We start from the raw sequence: 19,755 nt of genomic DNA, 5'->3' as shown, positions 1-19,755 counted from the left end.
TTTCAGAAATTATTCTAGCTAACAGCCCCATGGCCATAGTCCCACCGACAATTTTCTGAAGAAACAAGAACAATTTTCAGCTCAAACATAATATAATCAAACGAACTCTGCAGAATAGAAGCTCTTTGGAGAGAGAAATAAAATACTCCCCACACCACCAAGAATCTGCACCAAAAAGAGATTTGGGGCATGTTCGAGAGATTTTAAATGAAATGGTTAAATTATGTTTTTGTCAAATTCGAACATATTATTTTGAAACATGCTTTAAATCAGATGGTATGAAAATTGTGTAAGTGTAAAATCAAACGTTATATTGATTTTGAAAGAGTAAAAGTGTAAAATCACGTTTGAAATAGATTTTGAATATGATAAGAGTGATTTTAATCGTTTCAAAATTACTACGAAATATGCCCATAAAGGAGAAAAGAAGAAAAGCCAAGCTAGGAATAAGCACACATAGAATTGTAAAACAAAAGCAAAGCTAAAGATACGAGTTAAGGATTATATAGATGCCACTTCCTACAGCAAGCAACAGAAGGCCATTTGGCTTAATACCTTCCCCTGCAACTACAAGCTTGAAAGATCATTTTGCAACCAAATTGCCTGCTAATCCATGATCTCCAACAATAAGAAGGATAATAAGAAGAGATAGATAACAACAGAGGAACATAATAAAGAGGCTTCCAACATTTCATGTTTGAGCGAACTCTATAAGTGGCAGTCACTAATAGCATGACATGAAAAATAAACATGGATAACAAAAAGGAGAGAACAATTTCAAGTTTCTACACGAGTTGAAATGAGGGCAAAACAGGGAAAAAAACATCAGCAAAATGAGCAGCAGACCTGACTTCAACAATTTCTATTTGTAAATCAGCTATATCACTTGCAGTTGTATGGCAGAAGCAAAATATGGCAATAAGAACTAGAAAATACTCTTCAATTCCCATTTCAAAGCTCAAATTCTTCGTCCCTGAGAGCCAACTCTGCAGCCTCTTCTTCTTCCTCATCCAGAACAAAGTATTCATTTCTCTCCACAGGCCTAAACATATAGAACATCACCATGTAAAAGACAAGGCTAGCAATCTCCTCAGCTGCATTACTCACCCATTGATACTTGTATGCTGCAATAGTCTTGAGCGCAAAAACGACAATCCGTGTAAAATACAAATATCCAATCACAACAATGTAGAACTGCCTGAAAAGAGTGAGCTTTGCCAAATTCCTTGCAGCCTTCCCGTCGGTTTTCGATGTCTCTCTCAGAGATCGAATTGACCAAACAATGGGGAAAATTATGGCACAGCAACATATGATATCCACCAACAAGAAAACCCGATTCCAAGTGACCCAATCCTTAATAAATGGCCCAGTTTCGCCGATCACAACGGAGGCCACATTAGCCAAGACTTGAAGTGGGATCACAATCATCAACACCTTCTTCTCCTTCTCTTGCAAAAACGGCTTCAAAAACGACCACCCAGTTCCGATCAAAACAATCAATGTGAAAAGCAAAACAACCCGAATAAACTGAAAGATGTAAAATAACACATCCCAACCATGAGGCGTCCCGGTAATTTTGACGTAATGCTTATCCTCAGCAGCACAAATGAGATTCAACGCTTTCATCAACAACAATCCGCCCATCAACAAGTGGATCCTGTGAACGCTGCGCTTATTCGTGAGACCCACGTAGATCCAAAGCCCTAAGAAGGCAAGATAAGCAAGAGAAAATACAAAATAGAGCGAAGGGAGCTGAGTGAGGCCAGCGGAGAGGTAGTCCTTGGAACCATCGCGGTCCAAATTGAAAACCTCCGTTCGCACCTCCATAGAAACTGAAGATTCCGGGGCGCAATTCGCGAAGAAAAGGCTATATTCAGTAGGGGCAGTAACAGGGTAAGAATGGCTAAAGGAGCTCTGCGGCGGCGGAGAGAGATCCCGGAAGGTAAAGAGGCGATGGATGTAGCCAGAATCAAGAACACAAAACTGAGGGTTTTGCTGGATCTCGAGAAGGACTTGAAGAAGCGATTCTTCAGATAAGAGAAAGAATCCAAGACGAGAAGGATCGGTTTCAGCAAGGGACGTAGTAACAGAGACCGATTTGACGGAAATGGAGACCTGGCCGGTGTGAGTGAATCCGAATTTCTCGAAGAGAATCATGGGACGGTTGTCGGAGGAGATCTTGAGGGATTTGATCTCGGCGGTGGAGGAGGCGGCGAGGAGGCCGAGTAGGAGGAAGAGGAGGGGGAGGCGGAAGGGTGAATTCGCCATTTTCGATGCCGCCGGAGATCGTCCCGAGCGAAGAGTTCAGCGGCGAGCTTCGAGAAGAAGAATGAATGAGAAAATAGGACGGTTAGAACATTGAAGGGGAAGGGGAAGGGGGGCGGGTGAAGAATGTGACGCTGGCGTGAATTGAACGGTTAAGTATGCGTTTTGACGGAATTGCCCTCAACTCAGATCTTGCCGGCGAGGGGAGTGAAATCAATGAAACGACGACGTTTGGGGTAAGGGTTTGTGTCGTTGGTTGACCCAAGATTGTCGGTTTGGGATTTGGAATGGTCTAGTTCTTTTAACCCAGCCAGGCAGGCCAATTAAATTTCCAAGGATATGAAGTTATTATTTTTATGGATAGAACTATGTAATAGTATAGGTTTCGTTTTTGTTTAAAATCTTTCCAAATCAATTTGAATGGGAAGAAAAAATGCGTTTAAAAATATTAAATTGAATTTGAGTCATTAAAGCGTTTTGAAGTGATTTAAAATACGACAAAAGTGATTTTAACTATTTCAACATCACTCCCAAACATATCATAATTTTCTTCTTCAATTTTTTTTCTGGTTTCTGACTGTTATTTTTAGTTAAATAGAAGATGGAAGAATTCACATTATAGATTTATTTGTCACTATCATATATTACATGCCAGTTGAATAGTACTTGATTTGGTTAATTCGTGTTTATATAGTCACTAATAGAATATTAAAGCCATGTTTGGTAACCATCTCATTTTTTGTTTTTGGTTTTTAAAAATTAAACCTATTTCCTCAAAGTTTCTTGCAATGATTTACATCTTTCTTGAGTATAATAGTGAAATTCTGAGCCAAATTTCAAAACAAATGGAGCCTTACGGAAGATGTGTGTGTGTGTGAAGTTAGTTGAGGAGTTGTGTGTCAAACTGTTGATTTAATTCTAACATGTCTACAACATTTCGCAACATTATATTTTACAAATAATAATAAATTAATCATACAAATTCCATCCCATCTTATTTTCTTCCCTAACACAAGATTTTGGATATGGAAAACAATCCTCTTTATATTTTTAATCTAACTGTTTCTCAAAGTTCTCTTCTTATCTTTAAACTTACCATTTAATTTTTTTTAGTTTTAATACTTCCAATTTCATCCTCTTACACCCCTTGCAATAAATTCTCAATTCATATATCATCAAATTGCATTGTCATTGGTAACATCTTTTCTTTTCATCTTCTTTAAGAAAAGTTTAATTGTTACGAGTCCATTTGCCTTAAGTGAATAAGGTATTAAGAGGTTGGGCCACTCTCTCTAGGGTTGTTGCCGCCGCTCGGGTTGGGGTGGTTGACCTTTGTGGGCTGTCGCTTCAGACTTCGTCGGTCGTCTTCGATGGGGGTGGGCTTCCGCCAATCGGCTTCTTCGGGTGTTGCTTGGGTCAGTCGGTCGTTTGTTCATTGGTACATCGTCGGTTCGTTCGCTGGTGTGGAGTTATATTTCGCCGCTTCAAATCTTCATTCCGCTGTTCATTCGCTGGTTCATCGTCTGGTCGTTCGGGGGTAGAGGGTTCGTTGGTGTGGTTATCTGTTTGTTTTGTTCGTGACTAAGGTGTTTTAGATCTTAGGTGTTTTAAGCAGTCGATCAGACGCCGCAACTTTGAGTTGAGGTTTGAGCATTGATAGATTTGAGGTATTAAGGTGTGGGTTTAACCACGGTGAGAGCTGGTGACGATGGTGCGTAAGCAGTTGCCTTTAAGACTGAAGGAGATGAATGGAGGTCGAGTTGCTCATTAACCCTTTCGTCTGTTTAGACCAGAGATCGATTTGGGATTGGGTGCTCGTTCTTCGGAGGTGAAGGATTTTGGGTTGGCTGACAATCTGAGGAAGGTGAAGGGTCTGGTATGAGGAGTGATGGGTTGAAGAAGCCTCTGTCGTCTGACCTAGAGGCCGAAGAAAATCGAGTTGTGAGAGATGAATGGGGTGGGCTGAGTATTGGGTTAGCTGATGGGTAGGGAGTTTGGGCTCGTGTGGAGTTGGGGCCCAAGAAGTGAAGGGTATGCCTGGGAGCCTTGGGGGTGTTGGGGGCCCAGATGTAAATCGAGTTGTGAGGGGTGTTGGATTGGGCCTTGAGGGAGCTGGGGTGAGTAAGCCTGTTGGGAGTGGTCTGAGGCTGAGTGAAGGGAGTGGACTGGTGCAAGGGGAGCTAGGGATAAAGTCGAAAGGCATGGGAGCTTTGGTGGATGGGCCGCGTGGTGCTGGGCCAGAGTTAGGAGGCTCGAGGGGGCAGAAGTCAAACAATGAGAAGGTTTCACAGGTTGGGCTTTGTGGAAATGAGGGTCGTTCGGTGGACACACGGGTTCTTCGTGAGCGGGAGAAATCAATTCCCAAAATCGGTTTAGCTAGGAGGTTTGGTCCACAGTCGGATTGGTTGGAGGAGGGGTGTAGTTCTGGTGGTTTTGGTTCTGACGTGAAAGGGGGAATTTCGTGGGCGGCCCTTTTTGGGTCTAAGTTAAGGGGTAATTTAGAATTCATTCCCTTATTGGTTGAAAACGATAAAGTTATTGTTGAATCTTGTGAGGAGATTATTGATGAGGGTGTTTGTTTGTGGGAGAAATCTTTGGTTGGTCAGTTTATGGATGCCAAACTCCTGTATTCTGTTATTTGTCGACTTATTCAGAGTATTTGGGGACGTGTAGAGATGCCAATTATTACTTTGTTGGATAATGGTTTGATTATCTTTAAATTTCATAAGGTAGACTCACGGGATTAGGTGCTGCAGAATGGTCCGTGGCACTTGGGTGGCAAGCCCATCTTATTACGAAAGTGGTCCCCAGGTATTATTCCTGAAACCTTTGTTTTTTATTCTGTTCGTATCTGGATTAAACTGGAGCGTGTTCCCCTGGATTTGTGGATGGATAGAGGTTTAGCAGTGTTAGCTAGTGTCATGGGCAAACCTATCTCTTTTGATGTTGCAACAAGAGAGCGGCGGGGGTTATCGTATGCGAGGTTTTGTGTTCAGGTGGATGGAGATTCGTTAATGCCCCCTTCAGTCATTGTTAGAATGCGGGGTCAGGAGTTTATTATTCCAGTAGTGTATAAGTGGAAACCTCATAGGTGTACTTTTTGTGGTTCCTTTGGGCATATTGGGGCTGTGTGTGAGAAACATGGTGTTGGAAAGGGTTAGGAGTTGTGTATTGTGGCAGTTAATGAGGGGTGTTTGGGGGAGAATAATGGAATTGAGAGTGTGAGGAAGGGGCGGGACATGGGTATTGATGCGAGGGGAGTTAGCCTAGTGGATGAGAATAAAGGCACGGGGAGTGTTGACGAGTTTACTATGGTTAGTTGTCGTAGGCGTGATAAAGGAGGTGTAGGGCATAGGGGTGGCAGTGGGTCACCGGGTTCAGTGCCCTTGAGAAGCAGAGTAGTTTATGGGTCCCCTAGAATTACGGGGTTTGTAAAGCATGTTGATGATCATAATCAGTTTGATGTTTTGTGTGATGAGAGGGGAGACTCATTGGCATTGGCACTAATGCAGACAGATCTTGATCTGTTGTCTGTTATGGATGGAATGTTCAGAAGTTCGGGCAAAGGCCCAGTGAGAGGTGGTAAGTGTGATTTCTTGCAAGGTTCATGATGTGGTGTTCCTGGAATGTTAGGGGGTCGAATGACCCTATCAAGTGTAGGGTGGTGGCAGACTTTCTAGCTTCCTCCTCTGTTACTTTCTACTGTTTGCTTAAGACGAGGGTTCGTCACGAGAATTTTGGTATGGTGATGGGTAGGTTTGATGATTTTTGGAGTTGTGTGTGTAGCTATAGTGTGCGGAGAGTTGGGAGGATCTGGGTGATGTGGCGGAAGAGTGTCTATGATTTTTCTATTAATGTCAGTAGGGATAAGTTCCTTTCTAGAACCTTAGTGGATATTGTATCTAGTGTTAGGGTACATATTGGTGTTGTATATGCCTCTAATCACGTGAGTGAGAGGAGGAACTTGTGGGCTCAATTGATTGATGTGTGTGTCTCGTGGCTGCTTCCTAGAGTTGTTTTGGGGGATTTTAATGCTATTCGTAGTAGTTCGGAGGATTTTAATGCTATCAGATTAGTGTGGAGAAGGTCTGAGGATGTGTCTCTTATGGTTAGCAAAATTTGAAGGCAGTGAAGTGGGTTTTTCGTGCGTCGTTTGGTAGGCGTACCTCTGTATTAGCTGATGAGGCGCAACGGCTAGGCAGGTTATAAAGGCTGCTCAGGCTGAGGTAAAAAGGGATCCTACTTCAGAGTCGGTGTGTGCGGAGGCGGCTCGGGGCACTGAGGCGTTCTGGGTATTGGCGAGATTGGAGGAGGCGTCGCTCCGGCAGAAGGCCAGGGTGAGGTGGCTGGAGTTAAGTGATATGAACACAGCTTTTTTTCATCATTGTTTTCGTTCTCGTCACAGTTGCAGTGGTTTATTTACGGTCATGGATGTAGGGGGACTCGCCAGACGATGCATGACAAGGTGGCGGGGTGGCAGTAGATTTCTTTTGGGGTTGTTTAGGATCTCAGCCTGTGGGGTATAGGGATCTTACTGCCCAAATTGTGGATATTATGTAGTTCATATGGTCTGTGGAGGGGGTGGAGGCACTTGGTCGGCCAATGAGTCGGGAGAAGATTCAGAAGGTTTTATTCTCGATGAAGTCTCAGAAGGCTTTTGGGCCTGATGGGTTTTTGGTGGATTTTTACAGAGTTACTTGGAGTGTAGTTGGGGATGATTTCTGTGACGTTGTACTGAATTTTTTTGAGACACGTTACCTACCTGGTGAAGTTAATTCTACAACTATTACTCTTATCCCAAAGAGGCGGGGAGCTGAACGTATAGAAAATTTTGACCTATTTCTTGTTGTAATGTTATGTATAAGTGTATCTCGAGGATCTTAGCTGAGATATTGCGATTGTGGTTCCCTATTTTCATCAGTGGTAACCAGTCTGCGTTTGTTCTGAGTAGGTCGATTTTTTATAACATTTTATTGTGTCAAGAGCTTGTAAGGAGCTATAAGGAGGGTAGAGGGAAGCCGCGTTCTGTGTTGAAGGTAGACCCTTCAGAAGGCGTACGATTCGATAAATTGGAATTTTCTGTTTGGTGTGTTGTTGGCTATAGGTACGCCCCTTCAGTTTATTAGTTGGGTGAGGGCTTGTGTTATTTCGCCCAAGTTCTCTGTGATGATTAATGGTTCCCTTGAACGGTTTTTTCCTGATAGGAAAGGATTGAGACAGGGGGATCCGTTGTCTCCTTTTTTTGTTTATGATGCTGATGGATGTCTTGTCTAGGTTGTTGAATAAACCTCCTGTGTGTTTAGGTTCCATGATCGGTGTGAGCGTATGGGCCTGACTCATTTGGTTTTTGCAGATGTTTTGATGATTTTCTATGGAGGTGTATGTTTTGCATGGGGGTCTTTATGGGTTGTTCGGAGTGAGGTTGGGAGGTCTTGGTGCTTGAGGGCTATCTTGCGAATTAGAGATAGATTCAAGCATCTGGTTCATTTGATGATCGACGATGGACGGTCTTGTTTTGTTTGGTGGGATCCTTGGCTGTCGAAGGGCGCGATTTTGGATTCATATAGGTCTATGGTGGTTTATGATACAGGGAGTAGTTTGGAGGCACAGTTATCGGAGTTTATAGATGGTGAGGGATGTTAGAGATGACCTATAGTGTCTTGGGAGCTGCTTGAGATCTGGGGTCTTATTCAGGTAGTGGTGCCTAGCGTAAGGAGGGAGGATTATTGGGTTTGGGTGACGGATGCTAGTGGTCGATTTTCTATCGTTAGTGCGTGGAAGAGTTTGCGTCCTCATCGTCCTAGAGTGTCTTAGGCTGGTATTTTGTGGACAGTGGGTGGTATTCCACGTCACTTCTTCTGTGCATGGTTAGCTGTGAGGGATAGGTTGGGAATGCGGGATTGGTTGAGGAGTTGGGGTGTGTTGTCAGAGGGGGGTGTCTTCTGTGTGGAGGAGGTATGGAGTCGCAGGATCATTTAATTTTTGAATGTGAGTTTGGGAGAGAGGTGTGGTTTGGTGTGTTGTGTCAGTTGGGTTCGTCGCATCGAGTGGCGGGTTGGGATGTAGAGTTGAGTTGGTTGTGCCGAGTGGGGTCGAGTAAGGGGATGCGTAGTAAGTTGTTCTGTGTTTTCTGATGTGCTTCTATATACTACATTTGGTAGGAGCGTAATCAGTGGCTGCATGGAGGTCAACCGAGGTCGGTGTCTGCTCTGGTTCACTTTATGGTCTCTACCGTTCGTGCTCGTGCTGCTTCCTGGTGGGTTGATCTTCTTGGTCTTATCTAGTGTGTTTACGGATATTTTTTCTTTTTGAACTTTATGTGGTTCTTTGTTTTGCTGTTGTCCCTAGTTTGTGGGGTTTTGGGTTCTTTTCTCTGGCTTTCTCCCTAGTGGTTTGCGAGTTTGCATTTATATGTTGGTTTTGTTCCTGTCTATCTTGTTGGCTTTGTTTTGGTTTTGTTGCACTGTCTTTGCTTGTGCTTTGTTGCTTTGATGCCTTGATCTCGGGCTGTGGGATCCCCCTTGTTGTTGTATAATAATATCATCTATTTAAAAAAAAAAATTGCATTGTCATTGTGATTGGTAGTAGTGAATATTGTAGTCTACCGGTAGAAACGGAAATCACTTTGGTTCAAAGCCTTCGAGAACTATATATATATATATATCGATAGACACTGATAGACTTCTATCAGCCTCTATTAATTATAGACTTTTATCAGTTTCTATGTAACATCCCGAGTGTTCGTAAATTAGATTTGGTATTTTTGTAATAACTGAAGACATTTTTGTTAATTTTGAAATTTAGTTTTGTTTAAAGAAAAATTTGGGATTTATGTCGAATTAATTTAATTTTAAGTTAATGTTGAAAATTGAGGTTATTGGGAGAATTGTTTTTATTTTGAAATTTGGGTTTTGAAGATAAAAAAGGAAGGGTTCTTTTGGAATAAAATTTGTGTTAGGAAGAATAAAATCAAATAAAATAAGTTAGAATAAAAATTTTTTTAAAAAGTTTTTATTAAATTCCCCCCCCCCCCCCGCCCGTTTTTATTAAATTAAAACCATTTGTCGCGTTGATCGTCGAGCCAATCGCCTCCTTTTGGATCTGGGGTAAGATCTATTTTGTTTGGTTTGGTTTCTTGAAGAATTTAGGGAATGCCGTCTAAGTTTTGGTTTTGACTTTCATTACCCATCACGTTTGAGTGTTAGAGCAAGGTTTTGGAAGGATTTACATTGCTGTCCATTTGGCTTGAGACAAGATTGGGCAAGAAATTGATAAAGTTTGTGGTCCTTGTTGTTGGTTTTTGGACACCCATTAATTATTGGATTAAACGTTAGCTTAACTTTCGTATTTTGAAGGTTCCAAGGCGTCGTTCGTTGGAATTAGAATATGTTTTTAAGGTGAGATTTTGGAGTTGAAATCTTGGGAGTGTTTGTTGGTCAAGCTTCGTTCAGGTAAGTCAATTGGGGTTCGTTGAAATAAATTTTGTATGTTTTGATTTTGGCTCCAACGATTGAAATTGAAGGATGTGTTATTGTGTTAGGAACGTTAATTCAAGTTGTGGTTGGTGTTTGATTGCTTGGTTTAAATTTTGGAATTTCGACTCGAGGTAAGTAATCTTACTATTGGACCCGCTTATGTGCCAGACAATAAGATTTATGCTTTAGTTTGAATATTCTGAGGTTTTTTGTATCGAATTTCACGAGGATAAATAAGTTGTTCTAACTATGTTGTAAAATATTATGAATGCTAGCATTAACTACATTATTTGTTGATTATATGATTGGTTGGATGAACTGTGAGTATGATGATTGTATTTGCATGTTGTGGGACTATGTTTATGATGCATGTTATATTTATGTTAGTGACAGTTGCACTTACCGCTAGTTAGATACCCATTAGAGGTGGTGACTTCCTTCGGGATTTCACTAGAGGTTTGTGTTTATTTTGGGATTCACTAGATGTTCGTGTTTCCTTCGAGATTCACCATAGGTTGTGTTTCCTTTGGGATTCACTAGATGTTCATGTTTCCTTCGAGATTCACCATAGGTGGTGAGCTCCTTGGGGCTTGACTAGAGGTTTGTGTTTCCTTCAAGATTAGCTAGAGGTTGTTGGTGTTGGGAATGTCCTAAACTCGCAGTATGTAAATATTGTTAACATATTCTATCTATCAATAAAAGTATTATTGAGTATTTTATTCAATAAGTTGTTGATGTTGCATTCTTTTATGAAAATCCAATAAACAAATTCATTGTTATAATATGAATACTTTAACTTTATGTGGTAACATAAAAGAGATCAAGTTTTAGTATATAGCCAAAATGGTCTATAAGTATATGGATGAGATTTGGTACCTCATCCTGGTGACACTATTGGATGCGGCCTATTTTGTATACTGATACAAATGATGTGATCCAAAAATCATTCATGTGGAGACATTTGAGTGAAGGCATGTGCAATGAGATTGCATAAGACTGAACCTCGAAATAGTCACTTTTCTTTATAACAACCGTTTACTGTTAAAATTGAATATTTCAAATTCAATGATCTAGGGTAACTCGATCTTAATCCTGAGCTAACTATGAACTCCTGTTTATTCGGGATTATCCTTTGATCTGCATAGGTGAAAGTAGTCCAACAACACTACTCAATAAGCCTCCTATTTTGGGAGATGGAATTCACTTCTACCCGACTTAGGGTTAACAGATAGGTTGTTCTCTTAAGCACTGATGCCTAGTCTTGAACAACGGCGCCCCACCCTCTCATGATTGAGAGGGTTATAATTTATAAGTTGGACTAAAAATCAATTTTTCAATGAAGGATCAGTGGGAGCTTAAGGAGCAAGATATATTTACAGGTATAAAATGGTAATTTTGACCTAGCTATAAATACGAACGACCTGTGAAGGATCGACTTACCAATTATGGTTAAAATGGACAGAAATATATTTACAGTGAGGAGAGTGCAACTATCGAGCTATAGTGGTATGTCTTGGTAGTTAACGAGTAGTGATTAATTTGGTTTAAAGTGTTTGACCAATTAACTGCAAATCGTTGGAGCTCATGATTTGTAGGTCCATAAGGTCCCTCTACTAACTCATAAATTGGATTTATGAATTTGATGAGATTTGAAATTAGGGTTTAGAATTTGAAATGTTCAAATTCAATTAGGGTTTATGTTAATTGTATTTGATAAAATTAAAACGTTTAATTTTATCAAAATTAAACGAAATTGGAAAGTTCAAAATATTTAAATATTAGATGAGGTGTAATATAATATTTAATATTTGATATTAAATTTAATTAATTAAAATTAGTTTAATTAATTATTAATTTTATTCAAATTTTGAAATTATTCAAAATTAGAAATTTGATTAACTAAATTTTGAATTTATTGAAATTCAAAATTAAAAAATTAAAATTGAATTTGATCTTTTGAAAAAATCAAATTTTAATTAAATTAAATTAATCAAAATTTGAAGAATTAAAATTGAATTTGAAATTGAAAATGGGAAAATCCAATCTTGGATTTTCCTACTCAATTTTACACCTCATGCCACTTCAATTTCAATGGAAATTGAGGTGGCATCAGGCATGTTAAGTTTATTGCATGATTTTCATGTATAAATTGGAGTTTTGAACTTTAATTAAAGCTTGATGCAATCTGATTAAACCTAGAAAATTTTGCATAAATCATCCATGTACAATCCCTCTTCTTTCTCACAAAAACACCAGCTCAATTCAATGTTTCCACCACACAATCCAAGCAAGAGATTAGTATAGAAGATCTCTGTGGTGGTTTACTGTAAGTTTGAAGCATCAATTCGTGGAATTTAGTTGGAATTGAAGACTATTCATCAAAGGTATTGTGTTCAAGAAATATTCTTCAGAAAGTATGTTTTAATGCATGTTTTAAACACAAATTATTTATTTGTCGTTCCATGATAATTAGAGGATTATGCGTTGGAATACAGAAACAAGCAGCGGAAGAAAATAGGATCATTAAGCATTTTAATTCCTTAATTTTGGCATTAAAATAAGCATGTTCATAAAGTATTAAAACATGTAAAATATATTTTCACAGAATAGAGTTTCAAAGAGACAAACCTATGAAGAATCCACCAAAATCCAGCTGCTCTTCACGTGATTTTAGCTCCAAATCTTCAGTGAACCACTAAGATATCTTCTCTACTATTCTCAACCTTGAATTTGAGTGGTGGAACTCCAGATTGAAGTGAATTTGTGAAGGCAAAGGGATGAGTTTTCAGGTGAAGGAGAAAAACTCAACAAAAACTTTTTTTTCCCGTTCTCCTACTATTCTGTGTAAAATTGAAGAGTTTTATGTAACCATTACATGCATGCACTCAAGAATAAGTGGGCTAGGTGCTTGTACAATGTGAAAACACATCCAATTTGGAAAAATTGGATTTTTCCACTATCAATATAATTTTCATTTTAATTCTTATTTTAGTTAATTCCAAATTATCCAAAACTTTATTTAATTAATTCAAAATCGATTAAATTCATAATTTCAAAATTTAATTTCTCAAATTGAATTAAAAATTAAAATTAATATGATTTTTAATCAATTAAACATATTTAATTAATTAAAATAATAATTTAATCGCATGCCTAATTTTAAACATGAATCCTATTCATGTAATTAATATTTAAATCAATATTCAAATAATATAGACTTTCCAATTTTGTTTAATTTCGATAAATTAAACGTTAATTAATTATATCGAATATAATTATACAAACCCTAATTTGAATTTTAACATTTCAAATTGAAATTCAATTTGAACATTTCGAATTGATATCATTCCAAATTCACTAATTAGCTAATTCAAGGTGTTCATATTTTACGAGTTAGTAGAAGAACCTTATGGACCTACAGATCATGAGCTTCAACGATTTGAGATTAATTGGCTAAAACTCTTTAGACTAAATTAATCAATATTCGTTAACTATCCAGTCAAACCACTATAGCTCATAGTTGCACTCTCCTCACTGTAGATATATTTGTGTCCACTTGATTTAACCATAATTAATAAGTCGACTCTTCACAGGTTGTTCGTAATAACAGTTGGGTTAAATGTTGTTTTACCCCCGAAATTACGTCTTGTTCCTTAAGTTCTACCGATCCTCTAATAAACAATTGTTTTGCGATCCAGTCACTAAACCGGATCCCTCTCGAGTCAATGAGAGGGTGGGGCCCATTGTTCAAGACCTGGATTTAGCACATAAGAGAACAACCTTCCTCCTATCCCAAAATCGGGTAGGCGTGAATTCCATATTGCACCCTATGTCCCTAGCTATACCTGGTCTTACCCCTGAAATAGGAGGCTTATTGAGCCGACGTTGTTGAGCCAACCCTCACCTATGCAAATCTAAGGGTAATCCCAAATAAATAGAAGTTCCTAATAGCTCAAGATTAAGATCAATTTACTTAGATCATCTAAGCGAAATAGTCAGTCTTAAATAGTAAACAACATTATAAAGTAAGAGTGACTAATTATTTGGTTCGATCTTACGCAAACTCATTGCATAGGATGCCCCCACTCCTCATGTCAGTACATGAACGAATCAAGATCACTTCGTTTATAGTACCTTACAACAGATTGTAACAACTACAGAGTGGGCCATATCCAATAGTGTTACCAGAATAAGGCACCCAATCTTATTTGTATACTATAGACCGTTTTGGCTATTTACTTGAACTTGATCCATCTTTATGTCTCTACATAAAGTTCAAGTATTCATATAACAACCATGGATCTTAGTTTATTGGATTTATTCTTTTATAAGTGCAATTTATAAATTCAATAACTATTTTATTGAAGCAATGTTGAATAACATCTTTTTTTATAATAGAATATGTTTAACTCTACAAACTGCAAGTTTTAGGACAAACAACCCAATGTACGTCCCATTAGAGGATAATATCCAGAGGACATAGATGCTTAGCTTAACCCCAGTAGTAGGGTTACTTACTGAGTATCTTATGCTCATCCTTTCTCATGTTTATTTTTCAGGTAAGGGTAAGGACACACTGGTAAATGACAAGCGAAATCCGTGATCGAGCTACTGGGACCAGTCATGTGCTTCCACTCATGTTTTCAAGATTTTATATTTTAAATTCCTAGTTTTGATATTTAGAACTCGTAATTTTGGTATTCGCATTTTATATTTGTAAGAAAAATTTCTAGATTTGTTTTTATGATTTTATGGGTACCCTGCTACTTGAATTTAGGTTATTTAATTTTAATGAGGTCATTTAATTTACATTATTTATTTGGTTTTTAACAAGTTATGAATGAATGTTGTTTTGAATTTCATGCATGCATGTCTATAGTAACAACCTAGCTTGAGTCCTACGGAGTCGGATCGTTACAGTTGGTATCAGAGCCCATGCTTTGGATTCTGAAGACTGACTTACTTCATCAGTCTAGATAGTCCCTGTGGTCTAGTAACAGATTCCTCGTCATCACCAGGTATGTCTTACTAGTAAAAGTTTTCAGTATGTAATACATGAGAATAGTTTAATTTAATGCCTTAGTAAACATGTTTTCTCGATAAGGGATCTAGTGAGAGCTGATCTTTAGGTACATGTCAGGACATGACACCTAAGCTTAGGGTGAAGAGGGCAGTTAGAGGAAGGGTTCGAAACCCCCAAGTGCAGCACTCACAAGTCTAGGACCATCCCCATCAGGGGTGCAGGAAGAGGGAGTCGGTGGAGGTTAGAATGTCTCGACAGCTCTAAATACCTACGGCTCAAGTTGATGAAAAGACGATGGAATAAAGAATTGGGGAAGTTGTTGCATCATTCTTGATGGAGAGAATACAAGATTTGATTCGCAGTGCAATGGCAAAGGAGACCGTTCAAAATCAGACTCAACAGGAACCGACACCACCGATTTAGGTGCAATCGACCCAGCCACAGAATCAAAAAAAAATGAAGAACTTGTCCCATGAAGCTAAACACTTATAGGATTTCAGAAAATTTGACTATTGTACCTTCGATGGGTCGTTGAAGGATCCTACAAGGTCAGAGATGTGTCTGTCCTCTATCGAGACGATCTTCCATTACATGAGGTGTCTGAGGAGCACAAACTTCGATGTGCAGTTTTTATGTTGACAGACAATGCAGAAATATGGTGTCGTTCAATAGAGAAGACTATTGACACATTTAGTTTGACTTGCAACGTGGGATCAGTTTAAGGAGTCTTTTACAAAAAAAAAATATTTCTTTACCAACGCTCGGTATAACAATCAAGCTAAATTCTTGAATTTGAAGTAAGAGGTTATGTCAATAGAGGAGTACGAGCAAAAATTTGACAAATTGTCCCATTTTGCCCATGAGCTGGTTGCAATAGAGGCAGCAAGGACATAAAGTTTCATTCAGGGCCTAGGGAGTAGATTATGAAGTATGGTTCATGCTCTTGATCTCAAAACTTATGTCGTAGCACTGCGGGCAGCCATAACGATCGACACTGATTCCTAGGAGGGAGAAGAGTACTAGAAGTCATTCAGAATTGGGACCTCTACAGGACAGAAAAGAAAGGCAGAGTCGAGGGCTTCAGAGCCTTAGCAAAAGAACCAGAATATGAGCAATGTTCTATTGTGAATGTCCTAGAACTCGCAGTTCGTGTTAAACATTCTATTATCAATAATAATGACCTGTTGATTTTTCATCTTATTATGAAAATCCAATAAACATATCCTTGGCTACAATCTGAATACTGTAATTTTATGTAGTGACATAAACAGGATCAAGTTAACAGGATATAGCTTAAATCGTCTAATAAGTATATGGATGAAATTGAGTATCTAATCCTGGTAACACTATTGGATACGGCTCACTTTGTAGTTGTAAAGTTCTACAAACGACGTGATCCACAGATCGTTCATGTTGAGATTGGACCATGAAAATAGTTATTGTTAAAACTTTATGTAGTAACATAAACAGGATCAAGTTAACAGTATATAGCTTAAATCATCTAATAAGTATATGGATGAAATTGAGTATCTCATCCTGGTAACACTATTGGATACAGCTCGCTCTGTAGTTGTAAAGTGCTACAAACGATGTGATCCACAGATCGTTAATGTCCTATGCAATGAGTTTGCATATAGACTAGACCACGAAAATAGTCACTTTTCTTTATAACGATTGTTTATTGTTAAAACTGACTATTTTATTTATCAAATAACCTAGGTTAACTCGATCTTAATCCTGAGCTAGCTATGAACTCCTGTTTGTTTGGGATTATCCTTTGATTTGCAAACGGTGAGAGTAGTCCAACAACACTGCTCAATAAGCTTCCCATTTTGGGGATAAGACTGGATAAATAGCTGGGGACATAGCCTTGCAAGATGGAATTCACTTCTACCCGATTTAGGGTTAACAGATAGGTTGTTCTCTTAAGTACTGATTTCAAGACTTGAATAATCGGGGCCCTGCTTTCTCATGATAGAGAAAAGATTTCATTCATAGGGATTATGAATCAAAATTGTTCATTAGAGGGTCATTAGAGGGTCATTAGAAACTTAAGAAACAATATGTATTCACAGGGGTAAAACGGTTATTTTGACCTAGCTGTGAATACGAATAACCTGTGAATGATCGATTTACTGATTATGGTTATAAAGTGGACATAATGTATCTACAGTGAGGGGAGTTCAACTATGGGCTATAGTGGAGTGTCCCATTAGTTAATGAATGGGGGTTAGATCGGTCTAATAAGTTTAGCCGATTAATCTCGAATCGTTGAAGCCCATTATCCGTAGGTCCGTGAGGTCCCCTAACTAGTTTGTAAATGGTTAAGCTTTAGAGTAACTTGAGAAATTAATTTGAAAAGTTTAAAATTAAAATTAAACGGATTAGGAGAATATATATTTAAATGTGATTTAAATATATGAAGATGAATTTGTGCAAAAATTATTTTAATATTTGATATTGAATTAATTTATGAAATTAATTTTAGAAATTTGATTTTTTAGCTTTGAATTCAAAATTGAATTTTGAAATTGGTTTTGGTTTTAAAGAAAAATTGGAAAATTCGGATTACATGCACAAATGGAAATGTGAGATTTTCCATTATCATCTTCTTTATCCTCACACAAAAACCATTTCCTCTTCTTCATTAACTCCAAGCATGAGCTGCAAGCCATGCACATTTCTTCTTTTGCATGTTCATCTGCAATAAATAAAGAAGAATGAAGTGATTTAGGGGCATGCATTCTAAAGAAATTTTAGAGAAAATTTCGGCTGGAAGAAAGAGTTCTTCGGTAGTGTGTTGCTGTGAGCTTTTCTCTGTAATTTCATTGCTTCAAGCTGTTCTTAAGTCCCACAACTCGATCTAAAGTTCCAAGAGGATAGTGGTGAGGATCTTGAGGTGGTTCACGGTGATCTTTGGAGAAGACTACTGCTGTTTGATCAAGATCTTGAAGAGTTTTACAAAGGTATGATCCAAAACCCTCTTATTTAGATGAGCATGCTTTAGTTTCTGTCAAGATTAGTGAATTTGAATGCTTATGGATCCTTGATACTTCCATTGCATATTATTACACTCTACCTTTAGTATCAGAGCATCATATAAGAATTCAATTCGGTTTAATTTTGGTATGGTAGGTGTTTTTCATGAGATATATGAAACTGATGCAAGGCTTTTTAATTCTCTTTGATCTCTCAATTAAATTTGTAATTGGCTCTTGTTTCAAGAGCTTAAATGTGTTAGCAAGAGTCTGTAATTTATTTGGAGTCATTAGAGTTGATATTAAGATGTAATTGAAGAAACAAGTGAAGAAGGTCGAGCTGTTGTTCCAGTTTTTCAGCTTCTGCTCAAAATCGTTGTTGAGGTTCAGTTGCTACGCGATCGTCTAGTTCCAGGTGTTACACGATGTGAAGAAAAGCTAGATGATCGTATAGCAATGGGCGCTGGTCGTTGTGATGTTGGACGCTAAACAATCTTGTACCTGCGGGAGCTAAATGATGCGTTCAAATGCTATATGATAGCACTAAGTGATCATTTAGCTTTTGCATGGGATGTAAACAATGTGTTAGAGGTGCTATACGATGGCACTACACGATCGTGTAGTTGCAGCGCGCACTAAGCGATGCGATGAAGTGCTATGCGATAGCGCTAAGCGTTGCGTTGAAGATTCTATGTGATGGAACTCAATAATCGTGTAGCTATGCCACTAAACGACGCGATGATATTCTATATGATGGAGCTAAACGATCGTTTAGCTGCGGTAGACACTAAACGATGACCTGAAGTGCTAGGCGATGATGTTAAACGATCGTGTAGTTCTACCCGAGAGCTAAGTGATTGCACTATGCGATAGACAGAAGACATTAAGCGATCGTGTACCTCTTCTCAACACAAGACGATGGTGTTAGACGATTGCCTTCAGTGCTACATGATCGACCTTAGCGAGACTTTGAGGTTAGACCAAGAGTAGCCAGTTCGACCGGTTTTCTCAAGTTCCAATCTGGTTTAGCCTCAAAGAGTTTTGTTTGGTCCGGTTCAGACTCATTCAGTTCGATTCAAGATGCTTGGGTTTTGTTTGGAGGGTTCGAGCGGTTCAAAGACGGTTTTGAAGTTGTTTGTAATAGTTAGGCATCTGTTTACTTGTTTATGCCAAAACTAAAACCATATCAGTTAGTATTTAATTGTTTATGCATGTGATGTATGTAATAATTAAATAATTCATGTATATGCATACAGTATGCCATGTAGATTTAAAACCCCACCGTAGGAAGCATGTTACATGCATTGAAAGTATGTTATAATTGTTATAATTGTTGAAGTTGATGCCTTAAAGTCTCGTGTCCTGTAGTTTGTAAACACTTTGTACGAATGCTTGTGTTTTATAATATATGATATTTTACTTCACATCTTGATTTTACTCAGTTGTTTGTTTTATTCGCTTTACCAAAAACCAATAAACATAAAATCCTTGGTTATCTGTATGTAACTTAAGCATGTATGTGGTGACATACAATTGGATCATGTCTTGAGTGATAACCAAAATGGTCTGCAGTATATAGATATAGGAGGGAAACCTTATCCTGGTAATGCTATGGATGCGGCCCGCTTTGTGGAATGGTCATAAGTATTGTGACTTGTCACAGATGGTCTGATTCGAATCATTCGTGTAGGGGACATGTGAGCGGGGACGTCCTATACAAAGAGTTTGTATAAGACTTGACCATGAAATGTTAACGTCTCATTATATAACACCGTTCATGATAGAGATTTCGCTTCACTAGGATGACCATAGGTAACATGACCTCAATCCTGAGTGAGTTGGGAACTCCTGCCATTAAGGGCAGTCCTTTGATTTGTATGGGTGTGAGTGGCCAGGTCGCCGATTCAAACCTACAATTTTGGGGATTCGTCTGATTTAGAAGCTGGGAACTCAGCTACACAAGATGAAATTCACTCCTTCCCCGAGACAGGGGCGAACATATAAATAGCTAACT

General features: G+C 38.5%; 1 protein-coding gene across 1 annotated transcript; it reads right to left on the bottom strand.

The window, feature by feature from the left end:
• Positions 1–669: 669 nt before the first annotated feature.
• Positions 670–2,601, bottom strand: LOC120073903 (protein CANDIDATE G PROTEIN-COUPLED RECEPTOR 7-like). Its single transcript, XM_039026815.2, has one exon. It carries the CDS (start codon positions 2,266–2,268, stop codon positions 952–954), a length of 1,317 nt encoding a protein of 438 aa, XP_038882743.1. The 5' UTR covers positions 2,269–2,601; the 3' UTR covers positions 670–951.
• Positions 2,602–19,755: the final 17,154 nt, after the last annotated feature.

The sequence above is a fragment of the Benincasa hispida genome, chromosome 3 (genome assembly GCF_027475165.1).
Source record: "Benincasa hispida cultivar pf3 chromosome 3, pf3_genome.v1.1, whole genome shotgun sequence".
NCBI lineage: Eukaryota > Viridiplantae > Streptophyta > Magnoliopsida > Cucurbitales > Cucurbitaceae > Benincasa > Benincasa hispida.
This window is presented reverse-complemented; position numbering and strand designations above follow the sequence as displayed.